The sequence below is a fragment of the Salvelinus namaycush genome, chromosome 12 (assembly GCF_016432855.1).
Source record: "Salvelinus namaycush isolate Seneca chromosome 12, SaNama_1.0, whole genome shotgun sequence".
NCBI lineage: Eukaryota > Metazoa > Chordata > Actinopteri > Salmoniformes > Salmonidae > Salvelinus > Salvelinus namaycush.
In genome coordinates this window covers 6774779-6787951 of record NC_052318.1, presented here as the reverse complement: position 1 = coordinate 6787951, position 13173 = coordinate 6774779, and the positions used below count along the sequence as shown (strand labels likewise).

Sequence of the window (13173 nt, the reverse complement as noted above, 5' to 3'; positions counted from 1 at the left end):
TGGAACATACAGACAAGGTTAACTCATTTAGTCAACATTACTGCCTGTACAGGAAATGCTTGGGCACATTGTGTCCCCATAAATGTGCATACAGTACAAAAACAAAATCACAAAGTGGATTTTGAGGCGCCTTCAAATATTAATTGTAACAGACAAGTTGGGTGAGATAAATAAACAACACGAGTTTTGAGAAACACAAAGCTGATAGGATGAGCAAGGTAATGTGAATCCAATCATCGCTGAAGATCCTATATCCTACATTGAAAGAGCATTTAACCCGAAAATACTTAGTAACTGTGTGGTTAATAAAATAAATATAAACAAAGCCAAGGATTCCATTGGTGGGAGGGTCTGAGCTCAGGGCCTGTGGGAAAGTCTGGAGGACTTAGATCTGCCTGCGCTCCCCGGCCACATGCCAGCCCCCCTCTATCAATAGAAGAGGCTATTACTCAGCAGTAAGAAATAAAACAATCACTTTCACTCAATGTGCTTGCCCCCTCATTTTCAAATTCCTACATAGATATAGCTTCCCTAGATGTTGCTAACTGTTTTACAGGCTAGCATGACTTCCATCTGGCAAGCTATTTCAGTATATTTATTACCATTATCTTAGGTAAACCAAGAGTCAGATATAAAGTTAAAAAAGCTAAATGGACAGGTTTATGATGCCTTTGGTCCTCCTGTGCCTTTCTCAGTCATTGAGGGCAGAGTCGAGGGCAGAGTCAGCGCCAGTGGAATTGCAGATACCAAATAGTGTCATTACTCAAAGCAGGTCCAAACAGTGGATTCAGCTGGGAGAGAATGGCTATCAACCAGCTGTGAAAGAACAGGGACGAGAAAAAATAAACATTATGATGGCCTTACAATTAGCATATTCATTATGCACTCTCCTCATCTGCTTCAAGCACTCTTATCATCTTTGTGTTGAATTCATCTTTAATTTGAACAAAGCCAGAATGTGGATTGTTTTGTTTTTTAGATCCAATGATGTAAAAAAAAGAATGATGCAACATACAATAACAGTATGTACTGTGGAGTGATCAATGAAATACCGTTTAAATGAGAGCAAAGAAGGAGTTGTTCAGCAAACCTCTCTCCATCATGAATTCCCAACATTTTACTGAAGAGACAATGCACTGTGCTTGTTTTGTACATTTTCTTTCAATGTTGTGGCCAGCTACTGTCGTCAGCTGGTTCATTAACACAAAGGCTCAGTAACACACAGGCATAGGCTGCTCCACAAGCTCAATATTTATCAAAAAGAGTTGCCATGTAAATAGATGCAGCAGACAATCCAAGTAACTGTTTGCTGTTTGTTTTGACTGTTTCTTGGGTCCGCCTGGATGGATCTGACTGTGCTATACTCAGGCCAGCTGTCATATTTGGCAGCAACTAATAGCCCACTCTCTGGTATTTGTTCTGAAGCACAGAGACCTTTACCTTATCCATTAAACACTGATAACTGGCAAGGGTGGTTTCATTAGGCAACATAGTTTGAAGGGAGAATCTGCAATCCTTTTTTCCCCCACTTTTAAATTGATTATATAGCCATTGATTCTTGAAGAATATAACTTAGAATTTCCTCACGTACTTTGTTGAACTTTCTAACCCAGAACCCAAATTAGCTTGTTTTCCTCTGTTGTTTGAAAACAATTTAATTGTAAACAAACAATATATAGCCTCAAAACATGATTAAAACAATACTTTTTATATCTTGTATCCATAGCTCTGTCTATTAATTTGAGAGTGGTTACATTTCTCTAGCCCCGTCCCTCAGCTGTTTACAGAAACAGTGGTGGACTGACCGCTTTGTAAATAGTTTGAACTGCAGATTTCCCCTTTAAGTGGTGTTATCTGTAAAATGTGAATACAGGCTAAATAGACAAAGTGAACAGAAGATTCATAAATACTTGAACAGAGCCCCAATTAAAGACAGTGGATTTGTAACAAAGACGTGGCTTATTGAGCTCCTTGCAACTTCTCCCAGTTTTTCAGGGCAAAGTTCACCAATTTGATCCTCGTGTGAATCACACTGGTTTCTCACACACTTAAATACAAAAGGCTATTCTGTTTCTTTCACATTCTTGGCAGAGCTATGGAACCAATGAATGCACACGATGCCTTGTAATTACTGCCCCCTACCGGTGGAACAATATAGCACGTATGCATGCCTGTCACAATGTTTTTACATTTTTTATTTTTTTTATTTTTTTATTAACAACAAATCAATACAAAAAGTACATGGGGAACAGAAGTATATATAAAGAATATACAAAGGACATTTGGGCTAGGGGCGGGGCTAGGGGGTACAATATCACATTCCAGCATCACAACAGCTTTTTTTGTTTGTCTATGTGTCTATTTAATTGTCTTAAAATATAGTTCAATTTATTTTTGCAAGGTAAGAAAATGTGGTGTTTTGTTTGTAAATTACATTTGTGAATATGAAATTTGGCCAAAAGAATAATGAAATGAATTACATAAAATTGTTTCAACTTATTTCTATCATAAGTAAAGAATACAAGCAGTACATCTCTCCATAATAGTGTAAAATCTTCATAAATGTGTACAATTATAAATCTACTGATGTATTGCCACAGATTCCTTACATGAATACAATGCCAAAAAAGATACAACATTGTTTCTGGGTGGTCATTACAAAAAGTACAATTTGAATGCATGTTTTTTTTTTTACTTCTATATATAGTGGTTGGCAGGATAATATTTATGAATAATTTTAAAAGAAACTTCCTTAAATGTTGTTAATAAGTTAATAAGTAGGTATGTGTTTGCCTGTCACTAGCTAGCTCAGAGGTCACTAGCCTGGCTGACGCGCGACCCACGTGACTACACTGCTCTGTCGAGAGAAAAAAAAGAACACACAAGTTGAATGAAGCCTGTGCTATATAGCAAAACATCTATACATTTCACAAGGGATTTAAAAAAAAATCGTGATACTTACAAGTAGCAGCAAACTGCAGTCAATACTAGCATGGCAATGACGACCCTGTGAGAAGCAGATATGGCCATTCATACAGTAATGCAATGGAATTAACATGTTATTTTTTTAAAGTTTAAAGCCACACCATCAAAGAGTGGGCTATTACAAAAACGTAATTTGCTTATACATTTCATGAACTTTTTGTGATATAATATTGATATTATACAATAAAATCCGACAGCCAGGATTATTTTTCATTCTCATCTCTTTCACATTTCCTGTACAGTAGAAAATTAATTCTGCCCCGCAATACTCCATACTCACCCTCTGTTTGGTCCCTTCGGAATAAACCATGGTACCACCCCTCCAACAAATCCCCAAAACAGTGTAACTATAACCATAGGAATGGCAAAAGCCATGTTGCGTCTTATGATTTGTTTGTTGATTTAAGAATGTTGAATTCACGAGAAGTCCATGAGAACTACAGAACTTTAGTAGCACATCGGGAAGTCAGGTCACATGAAGAAGCGTCTACGTCAAGAATCGCGACGCATAATGTAGCCCATTGTTGATACATTGTAGAAAAGCGTAACAAAATTAATGCAGTAACAAGTATTACGTTTGAGCTCCACGCTCTCTGTTTGCAAGTTACGGGCAAGTCCATGGACCGAATGTCCCTTCCGCTTCCGAAATTCGAATGACGCGAACAGCTGCGAAATCGTGATTTGTCCAAATAACCAGTGATGAAAAACAGAAGCACCAAACTATTTCTGCTAATTATCTATCGAAGGTGCCCATAGTTTAAAGACAGATCTACCGTACCGTTTCTGTTTACGTAGCTTGCCCATTACTGGCAACCTTTCAGCAAGGTTCCATAGAAACAAGGCCGAGGCTGCATATCCGTAGGTAACCGCCGCGTTCTGCCCCGGTCCCGCCCCTGGAAAGAACTGTATCATGTTCTGCACATGTGTTTATTTTAACTTTTACTTTACGCACACATTTTTTTGTTGTCACCCCCTCACACATTTCTCACTGTCAATCGTGAAAGATAATTCTTAAAGTTTTACAGGTGAAACATCCATGCAGCATCTGCATGCAAACCATTTGATCTCAATTAGTTTCATGGAAATATGCATTTAGATCTTATTTGTTATGTACAGTGTTGTTTCGAGTTATGTACAGTGAGCGAATTTCAGAGCAGATAGTGTTAACAAACTGTAGCCTACCTGTGTTTAGTTTCAAAGCACATATTTTGCCTAGTGGCAAGCAGTGTTGAGTTGAGGCCGCATGAGAGTAAAATGCCAGCTCTTGCATGCCATCTGTAAATATGAATAAAATTGTTAAATTATGAGCCTAGTTGGTTTAGCCACAGAAAAAGTGAGCAACCTTCCCGCTAGCCATGATTGGCTGAGATAATGAGTGGGCTGGACATGCAGAGAGATGAGTTCGGATTGGTCTGCCATATAGCCCGCTTCTGCCTGAGCTGGTCAGTATGTATAGCTAATCCAAGTCTAACACCGCTTTAAAAAAAAATGTATCACGTAGTAGAAATGCAAACGTGTGGCGCTCCACTTTCTGGAGGACCGAGTTTTGAAAACAGGGGAATTAGAGTATGATAGCTAAGAAGATGGAGAAAACACCGGATTACATCTTCAAACTAAGGGAAACTATGGCATCCGTGACAGGGAGAAGCGTCCATCCACGATGTATACGGATGGGTAAGATAGTCTAACTAACTACATTTCAGTTATTACACGTTTTTAATTTTGACAGAAAGTCATTTTCATTTCAAGTTAGTGTACTGTTAGCTAGCTAGCTAACGTTAGCTGGCTGGCTCGCTAGCTAACGTTACGTGTATGATCTTATTATTCGTATATCAGAGCCATTTGCTTTGCTAGTTATAGCCTAATGTTATCTAGCTAATATTGAACCTGGTTGATTAGTTATTTGCAGATTCATGCAGGGTAGTAACGTCATGAGTTGGGATTATGGTTCATTGTTTACCTAGCTAGCTAGCTACATGTCTTAAAAAATACTCCATAAGGCAAGTAACTATTTCAATAGAATGTCACTGCGACAACTGTTGATAGACGTAGCTGGTAAATTCGCTCTGGCTATCTACTCCGATTTCAGAGCATGAGTAAGATAGTCTAGCTAGCTAAATTTTCAGATATTACACGTTTCTAATTTTGACAGAAGGTCGTTTTCATTTCAAGTTAAAGTGTACTGTTAGCTAGCTAGCTAATGTTAGCTGGCTGGCTCGCTAGCCAACGTTAAGTGTATGATCTTATTATTCGTAACTCAGAACCATTTGCTTTGCTAATTATAGCCTAATGTTAGCTAGCTAACATTGAACCTTGTTGGTTAGCTACCTGCAGATTCATGCAGGGTAGTAATGTCATGAGTTGGGATTATGGTTCATTGTTTCCCTAGCTAGCTAGCTACATGTCTTAACAAAAGACTCCACAATGCAAGTCATTATTTCAATAGAATGTCACTGTGACAACTGTTGATAGACATAGCTGGTAAATTCGTTATGGCTATCTACTCTGAGCGCAAAATAACTGATTCATTTACGAACGCTCAACACCCGTTGAATATGGCCGGTGTCAGTAAATGTTGGCAAAAAAGCATAAATTGTTGCCAGCAGCACAGTTGCTGTCACCAACGCTCTGGATAACATAAAAACAGCCTAACCAGCTCTGCTAGGGCAAGTAAATTGGTCAGTGAGCTGTTCTCTCATTTGTGTCTGGAAGTAGCTAGCACGCTAGCCAATGTTAGCCAGTTAGCTTGGGTGCTTGACTGTTGTTGTTGTTGTTAAGACAGAACGCTCGGATCAACCCTTAAGGAGATGGGTGGTGCTAAAGCTTAAGAAGGTGTGAACGATGCTCAATGGGTGTAAACAAAGAAGAGCTCTCCAGTAGGTACGGAAATATTCAAAGGACATTTTCTCAAAAGTGAGGTTACAAGTTTATCAACTTTTAAAGCAGAATTACTTTCCCATTGTTCAAATTTTGTGACATAAGACTTTATTAAAAGAGCACCATTCGCCAGAGTAGCCTATTCTCTACTAGTAGAGCTGAGACTGTGCGTATGTAGAGAATCCGGCACATGTGCAGAAGCTTTGGGACCTTTAGCCCCTGGGAAGAGTGGTCCAGAAAAGTCAGATCGCAGCCACTCCGTAGAAACAACCCCTGCAGCTACCCTGAGTCTGAGCCTGTGGGGGTGGGGTGTCGTAGCTCAGTCTTTATCTAGTCCATCAGATCTTTCTGGTCGACCATCTCCAGCTGCCTGCTCCAGCGGTGGTAAGCCAGCAGAGCAATGTTCTTGGCAGCACTGAGCTCATCTGGGTGGCAATAGATATTCCATAAAAAATCTGCCGTTTTCAGCTACAATAGTCATTTACAACATTAACAATGTCTACACTGTATTTCTGATCAATTTGATGTTATTTTAATGGACAAAAATGTGCTTTTCTTTCAAAAACAAGGACATTTCTAAGTGACCCATAAACTTTCGAATGGTAGTGTATTTTAAATAGTTTAACACTTTTTTGGTTACTACATGATTCCATATGTTATTTCATAGTTTTGATGTCTTCGCTATTATTCTACAATGTAGAAAATAGTAAAAATAAAGAAAAACCCTTGAATGAGTACGCGTGTCCAAACTTTTGAATGGTACTATATATACACTACATTGCCAAAAGTATGTGGACACCTGCTCATCAAACATCTAATTTCAAAATTATAGGCCCTAATATGGAGTTGGTCCCCCCTTGCTGCTATAACAGCCTCCACTCTTCTGGGAAGACTTTCCACTAGATGTTGGAACATTGCTGCGGGGACTTGCTTCCATTTAGCCACAAGAGCATTAATGAGGTCGGGCACTGATGTTGGGCGATTAGGCCTGGCTCGCAGTTGGCGTTCCAATTCATCCCAAAGGTTGGGGTTGAGGTCAAGGCTTTGTGCAGGCCAGTCAAGTTCTTCCACATTGATCTCGACCAACCATTTCTGTATGGACCTCGCTTCGTGCACGGGGGCATTGTCATGCTGAAACGGAAAAGGGCCTTACCCAAACTGTTGCCATGTTGGGAGCAAAGGATCCTCTAGATTATAGAATGTCATTGTATGCTGTAGCGTTAAGATTTCCCTTCGCTGGAACCCTGAATCCATCTCACTCTCCATTGAATACAGGCAGTTGACATCAACCCCTCAGTGAATATTCAAAAAAGTATTAAAATAACAAGATGTATCCACCATTCCAAAGAGAGGAATATGCGGGAGACTGACAGCCCGCTGTTCCACACTGTGGACAACAATAAGCTTTTCGTCATTATATCCAATCTCTGACCCTAGTTTGTTTCAGGTGGCAGCATCGTATTAGTGGAAGCATAGATTGTTCTCAGTGCAGGCCTGGTTGCATCTGGGACAATTTTAGCTAACCCGAACCTCATTTTCCTAACCTGCCACATGAATTATTCTAACCTGCCACGCTAATTCTCCTAAGCTGCTACGAAAAGTCACTTCTTCTGCTAGTCAAAACTAGCAGACCTGCCCTGAGAGCAGTGTGAGTATACACTGATGCGATATAGCTTTCAGGTGAGAGCTTTCACATGGTCCTTTGTTTATAGGCTGTGTTGGTGCTTTGCTAGTCATTTCTGTGAGAGCAACCACTTTGTGACCATGACATTTTAAAGTATATATTGAAAAAAAAGTGTTTGTTTATTTGTATCAAAGTTTAATTAAATGTTAAAGGTTATTTACTAGTAGTTGACCAATTTCCCAAAACTGTGACCCAAAAACTATTGTAAGCAAAACTACTGCATTATATACTGAAAGAACATTTTGAAGCGGGGGGGTGGAGTATTTCTCTGTAATAATGCCCTTTTGTGATTGGCTGGGCCTGGCTCCCAAGTGGATGGTCCTATGCCTTCCCAAGCCCACCCATGGCTGCGCCACTGCCCTGTCATGTGAAATCCACAGATTAAGATCTATTATTAAGGTCTAAATGAATTTAAGGTCTAAATGAATTTATTTCAATTTAATGATTTCCGTATATGAACTGTAACTCAGTAAATCCTTTGAAATTGTTGCATGTTGCATTTATATATTTTTTCAGTTTAGAAAGAGCTGGTACTAACCTCGTGAAGGTACTAACCTCGTGAAGGTACTAACCTCGTGAAGGTACTAACCTCGTGAAGGTACTAACCTCGTGAAGGTACTAACATCGGGAAGGTACTAACCTCGTGAAGCATTTTCAAGTTATATTCTTCAAGAATCAATGGGTATATAAATTAAAAACCAACCGTTTAATATCTAAACATTTCCAAACTCTTTTCACATGAAGTTAAATGGACAAGGAGTACCAATTATGTTTGATGTGCCTAGTACAAGTACATTCAAAATGTAGAATTGTCATGCATCCTCTTCACTTAAGTGTCTTTCTATGCCTTAGGCCAGCTAGATCTTCAGATATTTTGTGTGCGCCTCTCCTGTTTGTGTGACCTTCTGTTGTGGCTCACACCGCAAGACATGCACAAGTGCATGCAGAGATGTCATGATTCTTTCTCTGTCACACACACACACACACACACACACACACACACACACACACACACACACACACACACACACACACACACACACACACACACACACACACACACACACACACACACACACACACACACACACACACACACACACACACACACACACACACACTTGATTGATATCACAAGATAAACAAGACTCAACCTCAATGGTTTCACTGAGGGACATTCCCAGGTATTGTGCAAGGCCATTGAGCTCCATATGTTGTTGTTTTCCAGTAGAGCTGGAACAAACTGTTCATAAAGATGGATGTCCAGCTACATTTTCTCTATCATTTTGGAGGCCAGAGGTTGCTCTCTCCCTCATCCCACTCTCTCTCTCTTTGACCAGAGGTTGCTCTCTATCCCCTCCCTCCCTCCCTCTCACTCACACACACACACACACACACACACACACACACACACACACACACCCACACCCACACGTAGGAAAGCAATAATTATTGTTGTCATGCTAAATGTATTTATTTGGTTTATTTTGTTGATCAAGTCTAACCTTGATCACAATTGATAAAAACAAAAGAAAGACAGCATAGTCATCAGTGAAGATTCGATCTAAATAGATGTCTTATGGTGGTTGGTACCAGGTCACAGGATTTCCCCGTCGCAACCCACGGAGTTTACAGAGCGGAAACGCTGTATCGAATACTTAACCAACATTTCCTCCTGTTCCGGCTTCTGGCGTTTTCTCAACAGACATCGGTTGAAACCCACCATCCCTGTATGTTTACATTAACATGAAAATGGAAAAAACTAAATTGTTATTTGTCCGATGTTGCAATTTATTGACAATTATTGAAAATTATGTCTGTTTGGATATGCGCATGTACGCGTCATGAGCATTGTCATAGAGTTGTGCAATCTCTCTATGTGCAGTGGGATAATAAAAGGGACTTTCCGTGACTATATTGGAATATACGCCGATGCAAATGAGCAGTCGTCGCTTCCCTTATATACCAACTACTATGTGAGGCCCATCATGAACGCTGTGAGTTTGGAGAAGGCGGCTAATGATCTCCCAGTGCGCCTCTTTACCCAGACAGCACGGCAGGATGATTCAGCAGTGGCACGGCGGTGATGCTGACAGCACTGTTACCAAAATGACTCATCCTGATGATGAAGCCAAAGAAAGAAAAAGGAGAGAGAACCTCATGGTAAGTACAAAAAGAAAGTGACTAACTACCTAATGAAAAAACCCTAGGCTATAGGGGTAAATGAGAATGGTCTAAGCTGTCTAATTTGTATTCAAATTCATGGTAATTTTATTAAGAGTTCTAGGCCTGTACTGTCTATTGGCCTCTATTTAAATAAACCGATTAATTCGTGCAGAATGCATTCAGAGGTGAGGTTACTGCATTTAAGGGTTTAGACTATTCTAACATTAGGCTGCCCATCTCCCTACAATGTTAAAGTGCAATACTTTATAGTACTCTATAATATGCATAGGCTACGATAATGTAATTAGAGGATAATCACATATATAGCGTCATTAATCCACCTGAAATAGACCCATGTCTGATAATGTTGTTGAATCATCAAAAATTATTGCTAAAATGGAGACTATAGCCTAATTAAAATTTTAAAAACGCATGGCAAGAGATTGTTAAACATTTTATATTCGATACACAATTATAACCCTAGTAATTGTAACTTATTGAAACTTTTTCTAAATATGTTTGCAACTAGTACAATTTTCCTAAGACAATTTAGCGACTACGAATAACTTCTGATTAAATTGTTCAATTACTAACATATCAACCAACAAACTGCTATTACAGTTTATGCCACAACTAAAGGTATCCTTTTTTGATTTTAAAACAGTTTCTGAGAATTCATGTGATACATGATGGAATACCACAACACTGTGTTGTTAGATAGTAAAACCTTTAATGTAAAGTCATTTGCTTTGAAGAAAGATAGGTCTACTTCAGCTCTAAATAATCAATTAGTATTGTTGCCACAATAATAACAATAATAAACAGAAACAAAAGTAATATTCAGATAAATGCACCTATTCTTGTTATTTTATTAGCCTAGTATTTTTTATATATTTTTTTTTATTGCATATTAATTAATTATTTTAATTTATGGGCAAATATCTGCTTTGAAAATAGTCAAATTAAAGAGCAATGTCCAGATTTAATTTAATTGTTCAAATCTTTGAACAGGCCTTTCATTTAATATTTTCTTAGTGAGTTCCTGTTTTTATACTGGATGTTTGGCAATTGGCACTATTGTGTTTCAGTCACGTTGAAGAATAGTCTGCGTTGAAGAATAGAAACCTACAAAAATATAAAGTTCTTTAAAAGTTAACATTTTACACTGGAAAACCTGGTATCGGTCATCGGCCTACATTAAATAGGGACATGACAGTGTTTAACTTCGGTACAGCATCATGGGAATGTAATGCACCAATTCTGCAAATATACAAGTGATCCTTGGAGGTAGCCTACAATAAAAATAAAATAAAGTCTGACATATTTCTTTTTCAAGGGATAGTCTGTTTTCTCAGTCACAGTATCATGTCATTTGTACATAAAGGTATTACAATGAGACAGAATCAATCACCGAATACTTTTCAAATTTGGGAATAGTCTACATATTTGACATTTTCTTTCATACTGATGTACCTTTTTAAAGTGAGCTATTTTTTAATTTAACTCATGTACTAAATAAACGGTATGGCTGTTTTTTTTGTTTTTGTTTGTTTGATTGCATCACTTTACAGGAAGGATGAGCTGTTCATTCATCTGTAAAGAAATGCACTGAACACACCCTGAGTTCTTAGCTTTGAGAACTGAATTCCAAGGGTTGTATTTCTGAAGTCAGCCCATGGAGCTCAGTTCTTAAGCCTGGACGCTCCCTAATCTTGCACAGACAGATATGTGACCAGAGCAACCTAAAACAGCAAGAAATAACCCAAAGTAAATACCTCCATTGCATAGTATTATTACTCAAACATTAATCTTGTAAAAAAAAATGTTTTTAATCAAACCCTGGATTTGATTATTATGCTGTACACATTTGTCTTTAACCCCCAACATTTGTGATATTTTCTTGATTTTAAAGTGTACTTATGTTGCAGATATCACCTGCCTTTTCTTATGCTGTGATGGTCTCTAACTGATGTTTAAGTGTCAGTTTGAATGTTGCTGGACTATTCTCTAAATGGGCTCTATGGCTCCTTGTTGTCAGCAGGCCTGATAGAAGATATTGTAGATTCAACATAAATAGACCAGATTTTAGCCCCAAATATTGTTTCTTTGGTTTACTCAGAGCTCAAGACGGTTGCTGCCGATTCTGCTGTGTCAGCCTTTTTCCATGGTGAGCTCATTTGAGAATGTACAAATTAACAATGAAAATGTCGTAATATTATTATTAAATATTTTGTTTCTGTTCCACAGCTGAAGAGGACATGGATCAAAGCATGATCAACTCACTGTGGAACCTTCTCACCCTCCTTTATAAAACAAGTCAAAGTATCCATTCATTAATCACTACTCACCCAGCACAAATAAACAGCTGCACCAAGTATCGACTATATGTATTGTAAAGCGGAGCATGGTCCAATATGGGCAGCCACAATGTGTCTCCCCTCTTTTCTCTAGTTTGGCCTCAAAACTGACAGTTGGTAGATTAGTTAACCAACACAAATGCAAGTAATTCATCATGGAGACAGGGTTTTAATGTAAACAGTATGTTGCCCCTAGAGGTTGTTTCCATGACGATGAAGGGAGGAGATGAGCTAGATGGATCTCTGCATACGATTTATGACGCCAATAAATCAGTATAAATGCATATGGTTCCACGACTGACACGCACACGCACACACACACACACACAATGTTTTTTAAGAAGTTCCCAAAAATAACAATGTGTCCAGTTCATTATGTTATGTAATTGACAGAGGCAGAGGGACTGGAGGGCATGAAGTTACTTTAGCCCTTTCGTATGACGATGCTACACTTTGGAAACAGACAGATGGCTCCTGTTCTCCACACCCTGGAAACTGTTACTGATTTTGTAATATAAAAAAACCAAACAGTTATGTTAGTAGTAAAGGGGACTGGATCCACCTGTTAATTAGTAGGGAAAACTCAGTTGTCAGAGCCCAGTAGATGGATCTCCACCAGGGGGTGTGTGGGTGGTAAAGCTGCTAATGATGGCTATTAGACACCTTATTAATGTGCTCCGTTGGAAACGTTTCTTCATTTTCTGTGATCCGACAATAATCTGTGTATTCTGTTCACTGTGTGCCGACCACAGTTAAAAGCGAATGCAGTTTATGATATAATGTTTGGTAAAATGACAAAGAAGCCTTTCAGAGAATAACAAGGACACATGTAAAGTGCTTTTTGTGTGGTCATTGTTTTTATATTGTCATTAAACAATACTGTGTCATACATTCTTATAGATGTGCGCCTGATACCTTGAATGACTCAGGAGAGAGGCAACCTGCCACACTAACGGATCGAGTGGACAGCCTGCTTGGGTAACGTCATCAGTATCTGCCCATATGCTGTGTTTTTAGAGGAGTTCAAATACACAACTCTGGGCCTGTTTGAACTAAATAAATTGCATCCACAGAGAAAAAAATCACAACATTTTGTCAATTTTG

The 13173-nt window shown here is 38.7% G+C and overlaps 1 protein-coding gene and 1 long non-coding RNA gene across 3 annotated transcripts; one reads left to right on the top strand and one right to left on the bottom strand.

The window, feature by feature from the left end:
- Window positions 1-13: 13 nt before the first annotated feature.
- Window positions 14-3886, bottom strand: LOC120056858 (V-type proton ATPase subunit e 1-like). Of its 2 annotated transcripts, none has more exons than XM_039005104.1 (3): window positions 3266-3886; window positions 2963-3007; window positions 14-816 (listed from the first exon to the last, which is right to left on the bottom strand). In XM_039005104.1, the coding sequence occupies exons 1-3, from the start codon at window positions 3358-3360 to the stop codon at window positions 723-725; spliced, it is 234 nt and encodes a 77-aa protein (XP_038861032.1). In that variant the 5' UTR covers window positions 3361-3886; the 3' UTR covers window positions 14-722. The 2 variants fall into 2 exon arrangements, 1 of the variants encoding a protein (XP_038861032.1); XR_005477846.1 differs by lacking the exon at window positions 14-816 and adding an exon at window positions 2644-2857 and having other exon boundaries at window positions 3266-3337.
- Window positions 3887-9432: 5546 nt separating this feature from the next.
- On the top strand, window positions 9433-12968 carry LOC120056855. The gene is made up of 2 exons (XR_005477845.1): window positions 9433-9709; window positions 11960-12968. It is a non-coding gene; the product is annotated as an uncharacterized LOC120056855 (long non-coding RNA).
- The last annotated feature ends 205 nt before the right edge of the window (window positions 12969-13173 follow it).